The following is a 24,208-nucleotide window of genomic DNA, read 5'->3' on the forward strand; positions in this document are numbered from 1 at the left end:
GGCTCTTAGGAAGCAGTAAGCATGGAAATTTTTAAACTCTTGCAGTAAGTGAATGCCTCAGACTTACCTTGCCATTTAGACAAGTGGATTATAGTTCTCTAAAATGCTGACCAATATGTCCAACTGATTTTTTAACTACTTTGGACAGGGACTATTATGTTTAATAGTACACAAGGTAGTGTGTGGGGTTTTTGTTTTGGGGGTTTTTCTGTTTTGTTTTTTTTAAAACATTACCTAACAAATAACTGACAGTGGGACATAAGACAGTGTAGCAGCCCAGGCTAAGATAATTCTGTCCCATCACCCTCCCTTGACATATTCAGCAGTGCTCTAGTGGCATAAGTGGTCATCTCAGACAGCCATGCTATAAGACTACTCCATACCACAAGTATGACTCAGGAGCCATGTAGCTCAATTCCATTGTCCCAGTACTACTGTTCAAGTACCTCACAGCTTTTAGCATTGCTCTCTACCGCAGTCTACCCACCAGCGTTTGAAGTTTTCCTAAAGCTCTGCCAGCCAGTCTCCCTTCCTCCAGCTCCCTGCAGAGCAATCCCCCTATCTGTTCTCCATAAAGTGAAGTCTGACTTTTACCTCAACACTGATGATCTTCTAAAATGATGTTCAGAGTTCAGTGCATGTTTTCAGTCCGATATGGTAAAAAAGCTGCAGAAAATAGCTTCTGTTCATGGCTATGTGATCTTGTTTTATAGAAGAGGAAGAAACAAATAAGACTGCAGGAAATAACCTGTGTCTATGGAGATGTCACATTGTGTTGGTTCAAGCCATTCTTTATCCACTCCAGCCATCTTATAAATCCTGCTTACAGTGATTCAGTAAAAAAAGAAAACCAAAAAACCACCAAAATATCCCAACAAAAACCACCACAAACAACACACAAAAAACCACTCCACAATTCATTCCACTTACTGTTACTGCAGATATTATCTGGAGTCAGAAGATTCACAGAAGTAGAGTGCAATAAGACATTTATTAAAAGTGCTGTCAGTTATGTTAAGAGCTATAGTCTAATATTCTCTTTAAAAAAGGCATCTCATTAAAAAATATAAGCTTAAAACCATTCTGATCACTATGGTTACAGACACATGACCTGCAGTGCTCTATGAAATGTCAGACCAGCTTTGTTGATTGGGACAAAGTAATCTTCAAGTCCAGAATCCAGTCTCTACTGTAGAGGAAGAACTGCTGGGAGCTCCAGAAGAGACACCTGCAGGTACCTGGAATAGAAATACAGTTACTACAGATATTAGCTTAGCTGGCAAATCTAAAGCTATCACCTGCTTGTGCAATGCACTGGAGAAGAATCATCCTGCAATAGCACAGAAAGAATTGTTATCCCATGCATCTGTGTACTCACGGATTAGTTACTTTTCTGTTCAGAAAAGTTCTCCTCACAAGGCTGACAGAGGCTTCTGCTTCAGAACTAGAAGCTGACCACTATGCAAAGCTTGTGAGCTACAGCAGCTACAGCCCAAGCTGCTAAATCAGAGTCATCCGATGCTTATAGTCTACAAGTTACAGAACACTGGCTTAGTGGTTACTTACTTTGTGTGCTTATACTTCTGCTTAATAGCTTGCAGCTGGCAATGGGGAGCATCAAGGCATGCTTTATGCAGATCACTCAGGCAAGGCACTATCTCACTTAATGAATACCCAGTGAACACAGCAAGTGTTTCTGGCTGGTCAGATGAGAAAAAAGAAAAAATAGTGTTACTCTATTGCAGTCAGTCATCTAGAAGATGCATTTCCTATGGAAGCAGAAGCCATTTTCACTACATCAGTGCTCGCTCTAGATTCTTTAGGCACGAAGAAGATTCACATGTACTCTGCCATCAGCTTCACTCTAGGTCTTCCCTGTTGCCATGAGATCTGACAAGCTCCTTCTGCTCTAAGCATGTGGCATCCATTACATCTCTTCTGGATCATGCTCTTTTCTAAAGCTATTCCTCCAACACACAGCTGGAAGGCCTATCAAGACTTGCGTTAGAGAAGCCACTCAGCGTAATTATTCAAATAGACACATTCAGTTCTCCCCTACTTCCCAGAAAGCCCCTGTGTTGTCTCTGGGGAAGGAGTTTTGGGGATTAGCAAGGCCATAGGTACAGGCTTGATGTAAATGAGCAAAACAGGGAAGTCCCTCTCATTTCAGTGAAGAGGCATAATATTTCAGGTTTACTTAACTTATCGGGTAGTTGCATCAACCCGGGTGCAGCTACTCATCCTAGGTTTTCAGCCTTTATAACAAGGTACTTTGCAGCTACTCCTCCTACTTCTCAGCTCAGTTCTAATGAAACATAAAATAACAAAGTGCTTGATCTAGTTATTAACATACAGTTGTCCTTACCCAGAAAGATCTGTTCACTGTATAGTTTGCTAGACAGTAGGCTGCTGCAGCAATTTGTGAAGGGAGGTACTTCAGAAAAGGATCAGCTTGAAGAAGACTCAGCTCTGCAAGATACTGAACAAGAAAACCCTAAGTTTTTCAAGAATGAGCATAGCTGGTACAATCAGTCCAATACAGCAAGCGCTAAAGTATCGTGTAAAAAACGCATGAGTTATATGTCTAGTGAGAAAAACTAGCATTCTAGTCCTGTTGATCTTACAGAAGATCCTCTAGCATGTTTCAGGGCAGACAGAAAGACCAAGTTTTGCCAAAGCCTAAAAAAAATCTACAGTCTTCTGAAGTTCTGGTCCCATCATCAGCTCTGACATAATTTTACAGATAGAGATTTAGAAAATTCGAGTTTCGTAAAAATAACAAAGACACACTCTTCCTATCCTCTAAGGCTTATTTACGTAGGTGGACCCTACCTGGAGATCACAAATAAATGGACAGCTCTAAGAAGCAAAATTTGGGCTCTGCTGAAGTAGAGTCACAGTACATCCCTATACCCTTTACAGAGAAGCAATGGGTCAGGTATTTTACTGTAAGCCTGCCGTTTCTAAGCAGGGTTGCCTACTCCATGCAAGTCCAATGCAGCTATGCAGACATTCTGTGTCATTGTGTAGCAATATGCAGTAGCACCAAATCCAGGACAGACTTGCTACACAGGCACTGTTGAAAAAAAACAACCAGAGCTCTACCACATAACTGCCTGTTCAGACAGATAGGCCAAACCTAGGACTTCCATGAGACATTTATCCAAAAATCTCAGCACAAGCCACAGACTACAAAACATCCAGTTTTTAGGCCTGTTGCAGCTCATTCAAGGATCACTTCTCCCTCCTCAGTCCCAAAAGGCAGACAGTTCTTACCCTTGCAAAGTTCTCTGTCCTCATACAGACTCCACACCTCTGAATATACTGAAGGAGGAACTGGTTGATGGTTGGGGCTGTTAGATCAAAACCAAGCACTTTGAGAAGTAGGTGCTCCATTCTTAGCAGCTGCTTCTTTGTGTAGGTATCATCTGTTATATAGACAAATTCATCCACTTCTGGTGGGTAGATCTCTTCGTACTTCCTGAAAAAGGGATATAGAAGCCACAATTGTCAGCTTGAAACTTATAGCAAAAGAAAGCTTTCTGCTGGACCTATGTCAGGATGACCATATGACATTACTAAGACTTGTGTAGAGCTCTAATTTTATTTGTTCCTCCAGGCTAACTAACAGTTTAGCTTCAAATTTGGGCAAATATGCTCAGAGGAACTCATCAGTCTAGATAGAAACACACTCACATTAGCTCTTGATTAATAGCAAACTTTCAGTAGGAATGCCTCAGTAACACACTCCAAACAAAACCCCATGCACTAAGCTACGTTGCTTACCCTGTCTACTTAAAGCAGTTGAAGGCTAACTGCAGATTGCAACTGTGAATCTATTGCAGCCCTACAGGCTAGGAGCCTAACACAGTAGTGTTTTCACTCCTGCTGTTATGGTTACTAGGTTTCCCCACTGCAGTTCCTCACATCAAACATTAAATCTTTAATTTTGCTAGCGCCAACGTAGTTGAAGTTGCTAATCTTGAGACATCATGAGAAACTACCTACTACTGCAAGCTTCTTTCCTTCCTTTTCTATGAGACTGAGTCTAAAAATAAGTTTTACCTCACCAAAATTTCATTAGATGAAATACTTACGCAGCCAGAAGAATCGCTGCTGTTCCAACAAGCTGCAGTTTCCCTCTGAGAACAGACATGCAGGAAAGAAACCTGTCCAGGAAGTTCACAGCCAAGTACAAAGTCTCTGTCCGAAGCTTATACTCTTCCCCTACTTCCACCAGCCAGTCTACCAAGATGGCACGCATTCCTGTTGTGATATCTGGCTGCTTCTTCATGTAATAGGGCTTGGGCCTGAATCTTAGCTGTTTGGAAAGAGTTGAATCAGGATGCTCACCTCAAAGAGAACTATGGATTTCTGAGCTGCTTAACATTCTTTACACTTGCACTAAAATGAGCAGCAGTTGTTCCACTGTTAATAACTATTACTACTAAGTACAATTATAGTGCTAGTTGTAATAATTACCAGCTAGTGGCATCTCTAGAAAGTGGTATTTCTACACTGAAGAGATAGAAGCTACTGGATTAGCAGCAGAACAGTAAAAGACTTCCTGGACTACAGAGAGCCTTTGCCATCAAACAATTAAATCATTCAGAAAGACCCGAAAATGAACAACTCACATTTTTCCCCCCCTCTTCTTATTAGGAGCCTGCACTTCACTACTCTGACACAAAGGTAGGAAAAACTGCTTCTGTAGCAGGACAGCTGTCAGTGGGATCATATCAAACTGCTTTAGTATTTTTTCAGCGTTCTATTCCCATCTGCAAGAATTCTTCATCCCAAAGAGTTGAGATGCTCCAATCACAGGAAATTTCAGGAACATAATAATCCTGAAAGATCTTATCAGTGACTATATGCTGCCTTCAGAGATTACTTTTACTATTTGCTTTCTTTCCTCTGCAGTTCAGTGGCAGCCTTGGGTTATCCCAGGGCAGCCATACAGCCATACATCTCTGCAATACTGTAGCCCATCACAGGGACCACAAGTACCTGTAAGCTTCTTACAAGCCACTCACTTCAGCCTCTCGGAGGTACTGATGGATGTCTTCTGCATACTCTTCCACAGTCAGAGTTATGACATCTTCCATGTGATCCTCAGGCTGGGACTGGAAGGATGTGTCCACTACCATAGGAGATCCTAACAGGTAATAGGAAGCAGCAAGACATTTGTGTAAGTAACCTCTTCCTTCACCTCCTCCTGCACCTTCCTATTTTAACTCAGAAGTGTTGTGCCTCATGTAGACACAAACAAAGTTATCTTGAAGTGTTATTTATGTAACATAAGCTACTCACTACTTTACCAGCCTCACAGTTCATAGCCACCCTACGTGTAGTTGCACTATGGATACCATCTGAGTAGTAACAGGAGTTACCTGAACTCAGATCCAATAGCAGGTGAATACTGGATGTCATTGCACTAGTATTCAGGTCACACTGGCTTGATTCCAGCTCTTCAGACACTTGGTAGCTGTAGTTTTCTTTATCTTCTGGGTCATCTATGTAGATAGCAAACCCTTGCTTCGATGCAGCGTTGAACAAGCAGCTGGGCACTTCATCTTTTCCAGATGAAGGGATGGTGTTTTCAGAGCCAGGGAAGTGCTTGGTAACAGCAGCACCCTGAAGCAGAGCACACAATATATGCTGTGGAAGGGCTACTCAGGGAGAAAACAGCAAGTGCCACTTGTTTTCAAAAAGAAAACCACTTTCCTTGCCTAACAGACACCAATAACATAAAAGTTCATGGAAAAAGCCACCAGCTACAACTGGTGCTTCAGAACTACCACCTGTTGCTGTCTTGCTGTGACAGATTCCTCATAGAAAGGGTGAGGTGTAGTGAAAATTAGGAATGGGGGGGAAGCAGCCCCACATTTAGTGCCTAACACCAAAGAGAATAAGGGTGCTGCTTGGTTCTGATGGGGCTGGAAAATACAGTCTGCTCCACATTCAATTCTGGCAAGGAGCAGCTGCAAGTGCAGCAAGTTGACATAATAAAAGTGCTTAGGCATTGCCACAGACTTATGAAGGACTTCATTTGCAAGAAGGCACTTCAAGCAGAGTTGAAAAACTGAAGTCTGAACTTTTGCGCTTAAGCATCGCAATCCCTAGGACTACAGGCTACAGTGTGACCAGGCTACAGTCCTTCACATTGTCTACTACCAGTAAGCCACAAACTGAGTTAGGGGCTTTATAGAGTCACAACCAAGAAGAGTTTGCGTACATGTACTAGCTGCTATGTTAGACCCTGTAAGTCAGCATGGTAACATTTTTCCTGCCACACCAGCAGACCCCAGGAGGATCCAAGGAACAGAAAAGCCAGACAGACAACCTGCCATGAACTTGAGCTTCTTGAAGGCTCTGGCACTTTGAAGGGAATATGGCCAGCACACAGCATTGGGACCTTTGGGTAAGCATCAGTGAACAGCCCTTCCTTAAAACTACCTGCTACACTACAGGTGGTAAATGCTCAAGTCTCCCTTTTTTCCAGGATGAATTATTTACTCAAGAGTATTTCCACGAGGAAGTGCCTGCAAGTTAGGACTGAGCAGGGCTCCTCGGGAAACTCACACTTATATAACTGGAGCCTGAGTCACCTACTCACCCCGCCATCCCCAGGCCTTCACCTGCAGCCTCGAGGGCCGGTGCGTGCACCGCTCCTGCCGGCGGCAGGGCCCCAGCCCCGGGGCCTGACCGGGACGGGGAGATCACCCACGCCGGCCCGCGGGGAGGACTGCGGCCTCTCGGCGGGCAGGGAGGGAGACTGTGCCGCCGGCAGCGGGGCTCACCTGGCGGCCGGGCCGCTGCTGCCGGTTCTCCGTCAGCACCCCCAGCACGGCCCGCCCGCCGGTGCTGCGGAGGGCGGCGGGGCACGACTCCCGCCGCCCCGCCCGGCTCTTCTCACCGGTACGACGCATCGCCGCCCCGACGTCAGTACCTTTCGAAGGAGAGAAAAAAAAAACCACAAAAATAAAATTAAATTGTGGGAGGAGGAATAAAATCCTCTAAACCACCACAAGAGTGACGCCTCGGGCAATGCCTGCCTGCCTCCCTCCTGTCCGCCCCGCTGCCAAGGAGCCCGCACCGCACCGCGCTGCCCAACTCGGCTCGGCTCGGCTCGGCTCGGCTCGGCTCAGCTCAGCTCAGCTCCGCTCGCCCCTGGCCCACGGAGACCGCCCCCCGCCCGGTGCCCCTAAATAGGCGGTGGGTGTAGGCGGTGGCTGTTGGCCGCGGCCGGTTGGGAGCCCGGCGGCTCAACCCCCGGCGCGCCGCCCCCCGGCCCCGGCGGCGGCGGCGGGTCGTCATGGTGACCCCGGCGGGGGCCGCGGCCGCGCCGGGAGCGCTGCGGGACGCGCGGAGCGTGAGGGAAGGGTGTGGAAGCGACAGCGGCGGCTTTGTAAGTTCGACGTCCCTCTTTGATAAACGAAGAGGGAGAAAAATGAGATTATAGTTCATTTAAGCGTGGATTTGACTCCTGTGGCACTTCGATAGGTGCCAAGGCAAGGGACAGCTAGTTGCAGAACTGCATGCGGGGCTGTACGGTTACATGTCTGAGCAGTTCTCAGCTGCCAGCCGTCGAAATGCAGAGCTTTATAAACGCAGAGGTTCATCCAGTGCCGTCGAAGTTTTCCACCCGTGATATGGATAATGACACAGGCAGCACGCTTGCTGGATTTGTGGGTAACACCGACTGTGGTGCTGAGAAGGCTGGGAATATGCTGGGGATCAAGATTAGATTTCAGAAATGATCTTGACAAACTAGAAAAATGTTCTGGAGAATCAGGATGCTCCTGAAGCACAAAGGCAAGGTCAAAGCCAGTGGTTGCAGAAATGTAGGGTGGGGAACGGCCAAGTAGGGAGCAGCTCCATGAAGAATCAGGAGGTTATAGTGAACCTCAGTCTGAGCATGATTCACCGGGTTTATGGCTATCGTAGCATGAACAAACAGGAATATAGCCTATGTGGTACATGAGCGCTCTGAAAGTCCACAGTGAAGACAAAAGAGCAAGCAGTACAGCAGATGAAACCTCAGCATGAGATTTAGGTTAGATATCAGAATTGTGATGCCCCAGAAGAGACAGTATGGGAAATTTGGGGATTTCCCTTGTTGCAGATCTGTAAGAGCAAGTTAAAGAGACTTCTGTCAAAACTGTCTGTGCCTTGGCAGTGGTGGTACTTCTTGAGGTGCTCTCCAGCGTGCTTGAAATCTGAAATTTGGATATATCAACCAGGGTCTTATGTCAGAATTGATTTTTGCAGTTCTTGTGATCCAGCCTGTCTTAAGGGCTGTATTTTTTCTTCTCATTTTTCTTATATTTATTTTTTAAGTGACTTCCCCTGACCCCTCAAAAGGAATTTACTACAGGAAGTAAGTGGTATATGTGAAGTTGAAAAACTTTACCTGTGTTTAATCCATTGTCCGTGTCACACTACTTTTTTCCTTTTCGGTAGGAGGAGCTTCATGTCCTTACAACAGCAGGGTTGTAAGCAGGTAGTTATCATAGTGGAGCTGTCACAGCTGCAGGCGTGGGCAAATGCAGGTCAGGGGGCAGAAGATTATGCTGTACTTCTGTGTTCTTCTTCTTTAATTTCTGAACTCCAGCTTTGTCGAAGGAATGCTTCACTTGAGGACATTTATTTAAATATTTTCATATGAAGTTTGAATTTCTGAAATAAATCAAGATAGTTTCCAACCACTGAAATTAAACATTAGCTTCAGCGGAACTTTAAATACTCCTTATCCTATTGTTTTGATGGGATTATTAAAAAACATTGAAGAAATCCTGTGCTGCAATATATGTAGAACCTAGAGCAGTGTAAGAAGGTTAATGTTATTTGAAACAATTTCTAAATGTGTGACTATTCTACATTTTAATTAAAATTTTCAGATTTGATAATATTTTTAAATAAAAAGCTTTTGAAGTTTATATATTTTATGAGGAAGCAAAAATTCCAGTTGCACACTTTTTAGCAATAAAGGAAGAAAAAAAATTAGATTTTTCCATCAAAGCAAAAAATTCCTTTTGCTTCAAATTACAATTTAGAAACATTTCTCTACTTCAGGAGTATTGGGACTCTGATTTCCATCTCTAATTATATTTTAAGTAGCTGACACTATTCTGACCTTAAATCAATACTAATTGATAGTTTCAAAATCTGCTCTGAAAAGATTGGAAATCATATATTCAATAGTAAAACGTTTAAATATAAAACATAAGGGAATGAGTCAGGACACTCATTGCCTCAGGACATCTATGAGATGATGGTTCTAGGACTCAGATCCCCAAGAACATACATGTCCCTGAGGCCCTCGTTGCACATCTGTTTGCATTCAGCATGGACTGTCCTGCTCCCAGCCACTCATTGCTGCTGCCACCCTTCTGCTGGCAGAAGAATTTGTGTGGTTGTGAGACAAATTAAGGACCTAGTCCACCTGAAAAGTAAAACAGCTGCAACAACAACAACAGCAACATAGTGTTGCTACTGGCAGGGTCGGTCCTCTGAGTTTGGTTTCTAGACAGCTCTATGAACTGTAGGTCCAGCACAAAAGAAATTATGAAACTGCATCAGGAAGGCAGTGGGGGTGGTGCCATCCCTTGTCTTTATAGACCTAGTGCTCCATGACTAAATAATTTTAGGTGCTGTTTAATTTTTCACAATTTTAAAAGTGTTATGCTATTCTTTGTCAGCATTAAAAATAACAGCTTTTCTTTCATTTGGCAGTATCAGAGCTGGTTTTTATTAATTTTCAGTAAAAGCATCTAGGTATGATACTGAGGTAGATGAAACATTATATAAATACATATTTTCAGATAGGTAAATGCTGTTTGTGAAAACTGCCTGTAGTTTATAAAAATAATCTTACCTTTGCCTAAATCTATTTTTCTAACTGCTCAGTCTCTCCATATGGCATTTGTCATGAGGAATGTTAGAATTTGATAGTTACAGGTGTAACATTTAAGTGCATTCATAGAAAGATCACGTGTCACTACTAGCCAAATGTGTGGATGGAATTTACTTACTGAATTCATCTTCAGTCAGTGACCATCCTTTATATCCAAATGCCAATATTTGTATTCCGTTTAGACATAACTGAAGAACCTTGGCTACCTGACAGATGACTTACTCGTATTTTTATATATGAGCAGTATGGGTATACTCAGTAGTCATACAGTACATTAATGTAACTGAAATGCCTCTCAAATAGCTATTAATGAGGTTATCTAAGCTCCAGTTTCTCAGGAGCTCTTTGAAACAGCCCAATATAGATTAGTACCTGGGAGAGGCCAGTGAGCTTTGCCAGCCACTACTTTAATTGTAGCAGCAGATCAAATAAAGCTTTGGGCCATTAATCATTTACTTTTGAGCTTCCCTGTATGTGCTTGAGAGGAAACTGAAGCCTTCCTGAATGGACTCCTTATGGCTTCTTGCAGTATTCACTGTCTTACTGATGATTTCTAGGAAGACAGAGAAATCAGAGCAATTCCTGACTTGGTGAGGATGCTTCCTCTGTGACTCTGGTAAAGACAGTGTTAGAGGGCTCTGTCTCTGTCTTGTGAATCTTTCCTAACTCCTTAGTTCTTTCTCCTTTTTGCAGGTTTTGCTTCAAATGTTGAAATTTCCACCTTTGGTACCTTTTTCAGCTAAAGGGCTGTGGGAGCAGGCACTGGCTCCTGCTTTCCTCTCTGAGGACCACTGTTTATTCCCAGCTTTTACACAGTGAGCTTTGCATAGGCTTCAGTTCACGGATCCCTCTGCCCACAAATCAAACCACTGTTGCCTTCTCTCTTAACCCTTTGAAATATCTTTTGGCCTCTACTGTGTTTTTTAGGCTTTCATCTTGGCCTAAAAAGCTATTGGGCCTGCAGCCTGCAAGTAGCATCTTCACTCGTAATAAAAAAAACATAGTCTTGAGAATATGTGTAAGTATAAGATGAGAAGCAGTTAATGGAGGACTGTTGCAGCTTCCCAGCCTTGCTTCTCTAAGTCTCATATTGAATTACAACACACTATTCATGAAGAAAAACCCATTCAGAGAGGTGAGACACAGAGTTACCTTGGCCAGGTCACATTCAGTATTCGGCAACTTTTTCCAAATCAGCATATTAGCAATCACACAGCAGGTCCACGTGTGCCTCAGGCTCTTCTTAGGTCAGCTTTCTCGCAGAGCAGCAATGGAAGTCCCCCTGCATAGCAAATTTGATGCACAGCTGCATAGCACCCTGGAAAATGTGCTGTAGGAGCAGTTTTTGAGTTCAGAAAGCTTCTAAAAAAGATTATGAAATCTCTTTGACAGTGAGACTTGCCTGGACTCAGTGACCTGCAAGGTCCCATCACAACCTTGTTGTATGGTCCTAAAGTAGCAGAGCAGTGAAGAACACAACTTCTTTTCTTTCACATGGCTGTGATTCCTGGAGTTATGAGTAGTCCCCTGGCTGCAGAGTGTTTTGATTATCATACCAATAAATTAATTTAATATTATTTGAGAATATATGGAGTTTATTGTGAGTTTTAGTGTTTTTCTGAACTGGTAGAATCAGAAAAATGGTCAAGAAATAACACATTAGTGTTACTAATTAGTGTTCCAGGGCTCAGGAATTGTTGGGCAAGGCATACAGACAAGACTAAGAAAAGTCTTGGTTGAGCCACCAACTCTCCACATATATTTGGTAGATCACTTTATATTTTTTCTGTCTGTACTGGATATTTAGCGTAGACTCAAACTAGCACTGAAGTCGAAGCTTACCTAATATTCTTCTGCATGAAAGTCCACAGTGAACAGTGGGTTTGGACAACTCTGTAGCCGAACATGAAAAAGCTCTGTGCACCCAAGCACCTAACAGAAAGGATAACATATCGCTGGTAGTGGTCAGTCACAGACACAGTCTGTATTGTGTGGCTTGTGATAGTGCATTAAAAAGGGCCAGAAAATGTACACTACCATGCAGTTCAGTCATCTCTACTGTACAGTTGTTAGTACAGCTCTGACCTGATCCCTGCTGCAGCTCAGGCTCATGGCAGATTGTTCTTTTCAACAGTTTGTGAGCATAATCCAAAGGTAAACATGGCCAGTTTTTCTGAGGCTGTATTCCTAAGCATAGAAGCATGGTCTGAGGGTAAGAATTATCTCTGTGCAGCACCTTCCAGAAACTCAAAAAAGGCCATAACTGAAGGAGGTTGTCAGGATGCAATCAAATCAGTAATCTGCTACCTGTTTTCCTCTCATCTTTTTGTGTTTTCCCTTTTGCCCTTCCTTAACTTTTCCAAATACCCTTACCTTTACAACATTACACTTGCCCAAATGAAAAAGTAGAAAAAAACCAGACCTATAATTTATTCTGTTGCCTTCACAGACAAAATGTGGGCAAAAACATAAAGGAAGAAATACTGTTTAATAAATTAGAGTTTTAAAACACTAAATTGCTTTTTTAAAATATTTTAGGAAAGTTAGAAAACTATTCTGAGTCCTAGAAGATAGAAGATATTTTGAGATGTTCATAACTTTTTTTTTTACTAACACTTAATCTAAACTTAATAGTGCAGGTTGTACTGATTATCTAGTGTTAATTGGTATCATTTAAATAGGGCTACATGTATGCTTGTCAGCTGAGGCTATGTATAATATTTACCTGTAATTTAAAACATGTAAAAGAAAGTAGCTTCTTCCAATGGACATGTTTCTTTAAACTGTTGCATATGCACACCTGCTATACTTTAAAATCTACGTTTCCCCTTTAAGCTACTTCTGTGAATGATATCTACATAACTTTAATTTGTAATGCATCAGTATTCCTTATGCTTCTTTAGAAAAATACTTTATATTTTCCTTTCAGAACCATATAGTGATCAAATTTGTTCTTGTAAATTTGCCAGTGTTCTCTGTTAAGGTTAACTAGGTTTCAAGCAGTAAACCTTTCAGTTATACAAAAGAAAACAAACTGACATAAAAAATATTTTATATAGTGGGCAAAATTATTATTTCTCTATGTGTATTAGAGCTGTGCTTTCATACAAACTTTTGTGTATTTTTAAATATACTGACTTTCTAAGATCAATTAGCTCCAAGGCTTAGTGTTAAAGTTTTCTTCCTGAACAGAGGCCTAAATTAATAACTTTTCCTCGTTACCTGTATGATAGTAGATTATCAAATCTGAGAGCTGAAATTTAGCTGGAAAGTGAAATAAGTGATTTTCCTGAAGAAAAAACCATCAGTCAGTGGGAATGGTTCATATTGCTTGGCTTGCAGGATCAATCAAGCAGTCCATTTTGTTACATGGAGTGCCATGAGACAATTTCTAATTCTTGCTGTACTGCATACCACTTATATTAAATGTAAAGTGAACATGAGGGTGGACAATAAATGTAGAACCTTAGTAGGTAGAATGTTCTTGAAAATCCACTCTGTAGAAGAGCCCAGAGACAACCATGTGAAGCTGGTGTAAGAAGAGCTATGATGATCCCAGAACAGCCCTCAAAAGCAGATGTTCCCCAGATGTTGAACATGTTCAGAGTTGCAGTACCCAGTCTGTGTTCTTGGCAAATGCTTTGCAAGGTGAGATGTGAGATTTACTTGTATCATGCACATACTCATCTGCCACTTGCTATAGAAAACAGAAATCATCTGACGAAGTCCCAGGGTGTCTATGTAAAGAAGGGAAGCAGCGACATATCCTACATCCCAGGCAGAGCCATAAGCATCTTGTTCCCTGTACAGCAGGAGAATGCTTGCCCCTGTGCTTGCAGCTGTGTTGTGCATGCTGTGGTTGATGCTGGGAGAAGCCTGATGCACTCTGCATCATTATTGTCCCCTGACCTTGGGGCATAGCCTGTCTGCAAATCCCATGGCCCTATTGCTTGATAATAAAGGGACCCTTCAGCAACAATCCTTTGCTGCTGTGTCTCATGTCTGATAATAGGCAGAGCTCACCTTAAGGAGCTACCAAAGTGTCACAGAGCACCATCCGATGTCCATAGTAGGGAAGCAAAGCCTAAAACCTTAAGCAGCTGCAAGATTTTTTTCCTTTGGGATTGTAACAATCCTAACGGGAAAACTATTGTGCATCAAAGAGTTAGTGATCCATGTAGAGTGCCAACGTGAGCAGGCATAGGCCAGTGCTGTGCTGCACTGTCGTGCAAGTACAGCTTGTCCTTCAAGCTGGGCCATGGTAACAGAGGAGCCCGCAGGCAGCTCCCCAGGCTGTGTTGCTGATTACACTGCCTGTGTGGCCTTTTCTTTTTCTTAAAGAGGAGCAGCAAGCTCTCATGTGGTTGTTTGACAACAGATATGACGAATACAATATTTTTTTTCTAAGAAAATTCTAGAAGAGGGCTCAAAACCAAAATGTCAGTGAACTCTTCTGTGGATAGGATCCATACATACCCTGAGCAGAGGTCTGTCTGATGCTGCACAACTCAGGGCTCCCAGTACCTGAAGGGGTGTAAGATTATTTGTATTCTTTCTCTTTGTTGGGTTAGCCCCAGAAAATGGTATTTTACACAACAGCTTATGGAGACTGAGTACCTTTCTTACTGGGATCATAAGATACACCAGCCTTGTACTAGAGGGTATCAGCAGAATAGCTTGCAGTTGACCCCAAAAATGTTTCTGAATCAAGTGGTGTAACAGGTGACAAATACTGCTCCAAACATTTCCAGCTTTGGGGTTGCTTCTCCACAGCAGTCTTGGCCTGCTCCTGCTAGCTTTGTGACTATGTAGGATGCCCAGCACCACTGCAGTTACTCCCATTTCACCCAGAAGTACAAGAAAATGAGATTTTTCAATATCAGAACAGTGATAGAATATAAACTATACCCTTTAGTGCTGTATTTGAAGGGAAAACACCAAGCTTAAAATCAAACATTTCTGCTGTCCTTATTTTATTCCCTTAAAAGCTTCTCTGTATCATAAAGCAGCTGATAGCATGCTTTAGCCCTGTCCATGTTTTAAATTAATATCCTTCACTGAACATTATTATCTCAACTCTGCTTTTCATTTCAGAATAACACAGGAAAATACCCATAACTTTGACAGAACCTTGAAACAGTACTGCATAATTCAGAAATAGACATTTCTGAATCTAGCTCCACTGCCAGGTCCTTTAGCCTGATATTGCTGAAGTGCATGCTGAAATGCCCTTGTTGTGTTCTAGGTCTGTCTCTGTCAGGCCCCTAATTTATGGTCCCTATTCTCATGTTATCTGTTACTCAGCTGTTATGGACAGCTACTGTTCATTTCTACTCACAATTGAAAAGTTTCAAAAGGAACTCATGTTCTAACTCCATGATTCTGTGGAAGCTGGCTCTTGGGCACTGTTTCTCAGGTTACAAATCACAGACTAGTTCTCGGAGTGCAGCATCTGGACAGAAAGCCAATTGGATCCTGGGCTGCATGAAGAGCAGTGTGGCCAGCAGGTCGAGGGAGGTGATTCTGAACCTCTGCTCTGGTGAGAACCCACCTGGAGTGCTGCATCCAGCTCTGGGGTCCTCTGCACAGAAAGGACATTGATCTGTTAGAGCTAATCCAGAGGAGGGCCACCAAGTTGATCAAAGGGTTGGAGCACCTCTCCTATGAGGTCAGGCTGAGAGAATTAAAATTGTTCATCCTGGAAAAGAGAAGGCCCTGGGGTGACCTAATTGTGACCTTCCAACACCTGAAGGGAACTTACAGGACAGATGGAGCAAGACTATTTACAAGAGCATGTAGTGACAGGACAAGGAAGAATGGATGCAAATTGAAAGAGAGTAGGTTTAGATTAGATTCTAGGAAAAAAATTCTTTACTATGAGGATGATGAGACACTGGAACAGGTTGCCCAGGCAAGTTGTGGATGCCTTAACTGTGGAGGTGTTCAAGGCCAGGCTGGATGGAGCACTGAGTAACCTGGTCTAGTGAAAGGTGTCCCTGCCCATGGCAGGGGAGTTGGAACTGGATAATCTTCAAGGTCTCCTTCCAAACCAAACCATTCTGTGATTCTATGATTAAAAGAACAGTTAATTTGTTGATATCAGTTCTACTTGTTTGTGTTAGTAATTAAAATGTAGTGGCCTGTATGCATATAAAGCAGATGAGTTTTGCTTGTGTGACTAATTGAAGATCAGCTATCTGTAACAAAGTTGAGGCAAAATTTATAGCAAAAGCAACAGTAATCTTGGGAAATATTTTTTTATCTTTGTTGTTTGGAAAAGTAGGTGCAATGATTAACATCTGTAGTGTTGTGAAGGCAAAGGCTATTCCTGAAGGCCTCAGCTCAGCAGAGCTCTGAAGTACCAGTGTAAATGCTGTATGTTAGATGTTGACAGTGGTGACTTCTTTGTGACTTTGCACAAGATCAAATTTATGCTGAAAAACTTTGCTACAGCTAAACTAAAGGATGTGAGCAGAACTGGTCATTATAATTGTCTGAAACCATTTTAATATTTTCCTTAATAGAATAGCAGTTTGATATGGGATTTCCTTTTCAACTTACAATAGAAAGAATTCAAACACTAAAACTTTCAGATCTTATCTTTCAGTAATTTAGCTTTTTTGATATTTCAAGAATTTATTTCAAATTGAAAGTCTCTGTTGAAAGCATGTACAATCTCTGAACAAAATCAATGCATATTTTGGTTTTGGAGGAAATTATCAAAATTACAACTATTTATCAGAGTGAATCTTGACAAGTAACTGTTGTTTTGCGTGAAATATTCAGCATTGTGGAGTCTGGCAATGTTTTATCTAAACTGGAATAGAAGTTGTCCTCTGAACTCTGTGCATTACATGTTAAGTACATGATTTCATGCCACTGTGCATGGATGAGAGAGTAGACAGAGGATGGTTTAACAGAGCCATTGCCTGGTAGATTCATGTCACTGGCACTCATTCCCCTTCTTTCTCTAGAAGGCAGTGATTAGATGCATCAAAACTGTCAGATGAGCTCCTTAAGACATCAAACCATCAGTGTGGATTCCATAACCTGTGAAGCAAATAGGCTGAACTGTACTGATCATACCTGAAGCACTGCAGTGTCTCTATTTTCAAAATAAGAAAATGTAAATATATGGCTGCTTGCAGCAATGCACTGTTTGTCCTGAACTGTATACCAGGATTATTAGCCTTATGGCCAGGACAGTGTATTGAAAGAGGAAACGAAAGTAGCCAAATTCTTCCATTACTTGGATAGTTCCCCTGCATTTTTTCTTTGGTTTAATTGGAATAGTGTGTGGTTTCTCCACAGTGTAGTGGAGAAATTTTAGTTGGCCCTTGATTATTTAAGTAAATTAGTTAATGATGCTTGCTCATTGCAATTACACTTTATCTGAACTCTACTGTTTCAAGTCACCTATAATGTCTCTGTGTTCATAATCACAATGTATTCATAATGTTTGTAGTAGATGTATGGTACATCACTGCTTATGTATGTGCACAGCAGCTGCTGTTTAATGTAGTTGAGCTCACACATTCTTATTGCTTACTGCATGCTTTGCTAGTGATAAATGATAGCCATTTTTCTCTACCACAGCCAAGAACAGAGATTAAAACTGTAGATACCAATCTGATCTCACAGGTCACAGCTTGTCTGTGTAACCCGTTTTATGTTGTAACTGATGGCAGTAAAAGGTCTTTCATCAACCTTGTTTATTTATGTCTGTGATTCACAGTGATGATGATTTATAGAGCACCTGTAATTGCAAGTGTATACCTCTCACGAAAATGCAATGCAGAGCTGCAAAAAATGACCCTGTGGGAGGGAGAGGTATTAAAAGACTAGTATGAATAAAAAAAATCCAAACAGTGTGAATAAAGAAATCCAAGCAATAGGATAATCCAATTATTAAATATAGAGCAGATCTGTATATAAAGAGTGGAGATGGGTAATTAGGAGGGGAAAATAGAGGACTGGAAAAGTCAGCACCTCTATTTTACATTGTTTAAAATTTTAAAAGCCTATTGACGTAGTCATATCTGCTCTTTGGCTTGCTTACATTAATCTTGACTACATCTTGGACATCTGAGAAGCTTTGAGATCATAGAGTTTGGATTTCCAAATTCAGTCTAGTGGAGAATAACTCCATAATGTAGAAAACACAATGATTTTAGTAGGGAAAACCAAAGTCTGCATATAAAAAAGAGGTTGAAAGTGTAGCAAAGGATGCAGAACAGAATAAATGCTAAAAAAAAAGGGGGGGAGGTTTTTATTTAAAAAAAAAGTGTGTTACAGGAAGAGATTTAAATATCTTAACATCTTACTAAGCAGAAGACTGAAAGATGACAGGATTGCATTAGGATTCCCCTGGGAAGAAGATACCAAGCCTGAAAAACCCATTTATTTTAGCAGACATGGAGATAATAAGATTCAGTGATAGGTACCTGAAAACAGTCAGCTTCCAATTAGACATAAAGCAAATGTTTGTAACGTGACCCATTACAGCAAGCTCCCAGGGGAAAGCAGGGTGTCTTTCAAGGTTTTCAGTATGCCTTTACTGAAGATATACATTATATAAAAAATATACATACTACCAGACTGTATACTGGAGTAACTGGGGAAAACCAGATTTTGGTATGCTAATAGGTAAGAAGATCAATGTGATGATCTAACAGACCTTTTGGCCTCTAAGATCAAAACAAGTCTTCTCTGAAAATTAGTTCCTGTAGAGCTATGTTTGGACTGTAGCATCACGGACTAAGTGACTCCATAAGCCTTCACCTGCATGTTTTTCTTTACCTAATTTCCTACACTGGAAGCAGGTCTTTCCTCAGAAAACATAGTAAGAGAACTGCAAACTCTTTCCTCCCTTTTTACTCTATACAGTCAAGAGATTGGTGTCTGTTCTTCTGTCCTTCAGATGCTGCCTTCTCTCTGTTTTCATCCTTCCCTACTTGCCTCCCCAGAAGCCACACATGTCCTGTTCTTGGGTAGTTAATGAGCATCCATAGGTTGACTCTAAAGCCCGTGGAAACTTTACCTCTGATAACCTCCTGAAAAGAGATAGACATCTGAGAAATGAGCAAACTATAGCCATTTTAGAAAAGTCTTTATCTGTTAAACAGCTCAGGACTGTAAGAATTCATTTGTTAGCCAGAAAAAAATTATTTCAGTTTATCTCTAGTTCACAGACTACCACTGGGGTACTGATAAGATAGTGAGAAATAAATGCCTTTCTTGAAATAGAATATACTATCAGAGACAGTGCTTATAGAACTCTCATTTACTGAATTTAGATCTCCTTTTAATGTCTGGCATATGTATTCAGTCTCTCTTGTTTTATTTTTTTATACTTGCTTAGTGACAAGAGAGTAGAGCGTTTTTATTTTTTTACCAGCATTTTTAGGGTTTCAGATCTTATTTTTGGACAGAAATGCATGGTGGCCCTTTTCCAGCATATATTTGTGCACTGCAGAGAGCTTTGTACCTGATTCTTGCAATGATCTCAGCACTAGGATGATGGAGACATGGGATCCCACTGTTTTGGGGTGAATAAGGAGCCTTTGGAGCCATATATATCAAAACAGGACATGAAGATCACTGTTTTCTGCTTCTCCTATAATTACTGTCTCTTTGTAGTTCATTTAATCTCAGTATTCCTTTTGGAACATGGTAATTACGTTTCTGCCTGCAAATGTCTGTCATGGCAGATCAGCCCCAGCAGGTAAGGCCAGTTCCTCTCTGTAGCAGTCCTGCTCAAGCACCATAGGGACATTCCTCTTCCCCAGGGTCCCTCCCCAGCACATGGTGCCAGTGTGGTTATTTGGCAGTCCCTGAGTAGGCTCTTTCACCAGAGACCATCAGAACATGGTTCTGGATGCCACTGAGTATCTTTAATGTGTGCAGACATTTTCCTTTCAGGGAAACTGAGGCTTCTTAACATCTGGCTGGAAATGTCCAGAAAGACTTCTCTGCTGCGTGGGAGACTTTCAGCTCCAGTTTATGTATACATAACATGCAGGGGATCAGGTCCTCCTCTTCTTATGTGATGCTCTTTTTCAGATGCTGCTTATGAAATGTATTAGCAAAACAGTCATAATCTGGAGAAATTGAGAGAGCTAAACAGATTTCCAAATTTGCTGGAAATTAGGACTTTTTGAAATGTCTTTCTTGCCTCAAGACACAGTTTTATTTTCTAATGAAATGAGATTTTCACATAGAAATCAATATGCAAAACTTATTTTAAAATTTTGATAATGTAATTTCATATCTTTTTAATGTTGATTTTTGTCATAAAATACCTATTGTAGTATATAATGGGCACTATCACAAGCAAGCACACTGAATATACATAGAGGAAATATTCTTGTTATTTTAATTTTGCTCTAGAATCATGAAGATAAACTACTACTTTGTGGTTGGACAGCATACCTTCTCTAGATTCCCTGTGCACTGAAATGAATCAACCTGAGATATGATATTAAAAAAAAAATTTCAATCAGTAAAATATATTAACTCTTTTACTGATTTTAAAAATTTAACATTCCCTCTGTTCTGTAGCACTACTATTCCTGATTGTTATGAAACACTTAAAAATTAATAAATAAAAATGCATAAAGTCAAATATGAAGGAGTTTCAAAGTTTTCTGAAATTAAAATATTCCAAAATGAAATATAAGAAGAAAGTTGTATAGGAATTTTCATTGAAGTAGTAGTCCTTACTGGACTACTGTCCTTTCAGCCTGGCATTTCAGCCAGTTTTCAATCTGCCTCCCTGTCACTTTATCTAATCCACACTTTGCATGTGACAGAGTTGCCATTTCTTATATCATCACAATAGATGCTGAAGGCTGCATAGATATGGCATATATCACATCACCTTCTCCTAGGCTCAAGTTTTTAAATACACCTGTGATTTCTGTCCTAAGCCATTGTAATAACCTATCTATGTAGTCTTTTAGTACAAAAGGGGTTCCCAAAACTCAAAAGCAGTTGGAAATGTTATTGTACAAAGTGCTAAAGGATTTGTAAGTATTGAACATGGCACTTCGTAGTAGGGAATAGTATGTTTCTTCAGAGCCAATAAATATATTTTTTGTTCAATGACTATATAAATAATACTTCTTTCAGAAAGTCAGGTTGAGGTTTTAAAATGTAATATAAAGCTCTTAAGAGAATATGAAAATAAGTAAGAATAAGAATACATTACTAAGTACATGACAGTCTCCCTAGCAGATCTGTGATTCATCTAGTTGAACAGCCTACCTCAGGCAAGGCCCAACACTTTATTATTCAGAAAAATACAAAATCCTTTCAAGTGCACATTATATGAATACAGAAAGCTGCATCCTCAGTATATTCCAGATTTCTGGTCCCGGTAGTGATCAGTGGCATATTAATAATAAATTTTTATTGTAGCCTAGTTATGGAAAGTGTAGTATGTCTTGCTTGAAAAATTGTCTTCTCTTGATTACACATGTGAAATGTATGTTCTCTTGTAAGTTAAGGGCGCATCTCATTTTAAACTTGGAGCCTAAAAACTGAGTCAGTCTCAGGAGGTGCCTTTCTCCCTCCTTTGCCTATAAACAGGTTATGTGAGATGAACACAATCTCCTGTGATTATTTTGTATCTAGAAGTATAAATGTCTAATTTTTTCAAAGTCTAACAACTCTCAGTCTGTGATATCTGATGGCAGTAAGTAATACATACTCAGTATTTAGAAACAATACTATTATCAGTTTCCCATGTGGGAATGTTTTGGGCTCATTTCTGCTTATATTGACGTCTGGCTTCAGCTGGAGTCCATTCAAGCCTTTCATGCTCTTTATACATTTTAACAGGTGAAAGACTATTGCTGCTTTCTTCTAAAACCTGGAAAAGGGCACTAATAGCTTGCTCTGTGTTCCCAGAAAGTCCAGCATCCCTGTATTTGAACACCACAAAAGATTTGGCAGTGTTTTCCCTCTAACCCATAATTAGTTAATGGAGGCAGGTTGCTTGTTACAAGTACAACACTGACATCTTTTAGACATTCACATGTAGCCATCCAAGACTTATCGCATCGTTCAGAGAAATGTCAGAGTCATGCTGGGGGTGCAATTAACTATTTTTTGGTTTTGTTTATTGCCATTAAAAAGTTGTGGTCAAGATGTGCTCAGACACGGGGGGGGGGGGGGGGAGGGGGAGGAGGTAGAAATCCTCTCAAAATATTAATTACAGATTTTATTAAAAGCATCCAGAAGACTTGAAGCATAACCAAGTGAACAATCATTGTTCTCTCACTGTAGGAGAAGGGAGAAGAAAGAGTTCCAGTGGCAGGGAGCTTAGTCTCTTTTAACAAGAAGGGAAACACAGACCTGCTAATTAACAGTGCAGTTAAGGAAGGGTGAGCAGCTTGTTGCCAAACATAACCCCAGGGAAAACTGTAACTGCTGTAATCAAGGGAGTTATTTACCCAGTCAATAAAAACAGACTGAAACAAATGACATGACCATGAAGAACTGTGGTTTAAGAACAGGAAGTTACCAAGGAAGGTGGCTGCTGGCAGGTGGTTCTCCCTCAGTCTGGAGGAGCACGGGGTGATGCAGGTATTGGACTGAGGGTTTGCTGTGTTGTATGTGCAGTGATAGGCACTGAGCTTGGATTTCATCCTTGTGAAATAAGAGAAAGACAAACTTTCATCATGTCCACACACTGTGAATATCCAAAGTGAAATGATGGACCAAAAACTCCTCAGCTGTTGATCCAAGTCAACTTCCTGGCTACTGGGTGTTGAACTGGGCTGCACTGTTTTGGATTTTGTAAGGAATCTCAGGAGATTGATATCTTCATCTAACAATGACCGGAGACAAAATGAGGTTTTCCATTCATTGCAGCATTTATTGGATTAGGACTTCATTAAACAGCTGGTTAGCCATTTTCACAACCTTGATATCATCTTTCAGAGCACCCTAGAAAGGGTCAGTGTCAGGTCCAGTCCTATATGAACTGTATGGCATGAACCATTGATAATAGCTACTATGGGTTTTCTTTTTTTCCCCTCCCTCTCCATATTAGATTACACAGAACATCTGCCATAGCCTCACGTAATAGTCCATAGGCTCTGGCCTACATTGCTGATGTCCTGATGTCTTGATATCACATGGATCAGTGACAAAAGGTGGTTAAAATAAAGCAGTGGCTACATATTTGAAGAATACTAAATACTGCCGATCGGGGTACCAGTAAAATCTTAGTGCGTATAAACGTTTTTTTCTTAGCTTCAGAAATATTAATGTATTGAACCTTACAGCCAGGTCCAGGTAATACGTGGTCAGATTTTGTCAGACTCTTTGGTACTCCTTCTACAGATGAAGAGGGCTCTGATAAGGAGGAAGCGGTTGAGTAAGTCAGACTACTGGGATCAACAAAGATTTTAAGGACTTGGTCTGACATACCATAGCTTTCCTCTAAAACTGCTTTTTTTTATTATCTTTGATGTAATCTTCTCAACTTGTGCTAGCAAGAAAGCCAGCCAGTATTTTTTGTAAAAAACAACATAAAGGTGATTGTGCAATTGAAATGATTTCCAGGTTTTGGATGTCTAAGTACCCATGTCCACTCTGAAGTCAACTGCTTTTTTATTCAGGCTGTCATTTCTACACAACTCCTGGTGGACACAAAGGATCAGGTTCCAAGCAGATTCCCCATCATGCAAGACACTTGTGAGATTACTTGTGCACACCCACAAGGTGTGAGTCATTGGTCTGATAACTACTCATTCCTCTTGTTTTCACAACTACCTGGTTACACCAATGCAAATGAGTGGAGGATGGCACCCATCAGCTGTGAGACCTAATTTTCTCATCCCCACAAGTGTTAAGTGAAAGTAAACAATGGAAACAACTAGATTTATAGTTGAAAAAAAAACTTTGAAGGCAAATGAAAGATCTGACTCAGCTGGAAAATCTGCCCTTAAGTCCTTCAGTAAACTCTTCTGGTTTTTCACTTTCCTAGAAAATAACTGGAGGCAAGGTTCCTAGGTACCAGGGGCGATGATAGAGCAATTAAAGTGTCTCTCTGTGCTCCCTGTGCCACAAATTTTAACATTGCATAATGCTTGTCATAAAGGCTGTCTCCCATGAGGCCTGGCTGCTAACGGGTGTTTGCTCACAGGGCTGGGGGATCCACAGTCACCAGACTTACCATACAGCTTTGCCTACTGACTCTAACATGCCTCAGCTGCACATGCCACAGGCATTCTTGCAGCACTGAGAATCGGAGATTAGAGGGAAATGGAGGGAAACATCTTA

General features: G+C 41.1%; 1 protein-coding gene across 1 annotated transcript; it reads right to left on the reverse strand.

Annotated features, from left to right (window-relative positions):
- Nucleotides 1-974: 974 nt before the first annotated feature.
- On the reverse strand, nucleotides 975-7,097 carry CCNA1 (cyclin A1). The gene is made up of 8 exons (XM_051778898.1): nucleotides 6,801-7,097; nucleotides 5,391-5,634; nucleotides 5,034-5,155; nucleotides 4,098-4,321; nucleotides 3,277-3,481; nucleotides 2,366-2,479; nucleotides 1,567-1,700; nucleotides 975-1,238 (listed from the first exon to the last, which is right to left on the reverse strand). The coding sequence occupies exons 1-8, from the start codon at nucleotides 6,927-6,929 to the stop codon at nucleotides 1,187-1,189; spliced, it is 1,224 nt and encodes a 407-aa protein (XP_051634858.1). The 5' UTR covers nucleotides 6,930-7,097; the 3' UTR covers nucleotides 975-1,186.
- Nucleotides 7,098-24,208: the final 17,111 nt, after the last annotated feature.

Source organism: Manacus candei, unplaced genomic scaffold, assembly GCF_025592945.1.
Source record: "Manacus candei isolate 608988 ecotype Guabito, Panama unplaced genomic scaffold, ASM2559294v1 h1tg000014l, whole genome shotgun sequence".
NCBI classification, from domain to species: domain Eukaryota; kingdom Metazoa; phylum Chordata; class Aves; order Passeriformes; family Pipridae; genus Manacus; species Manacus candei.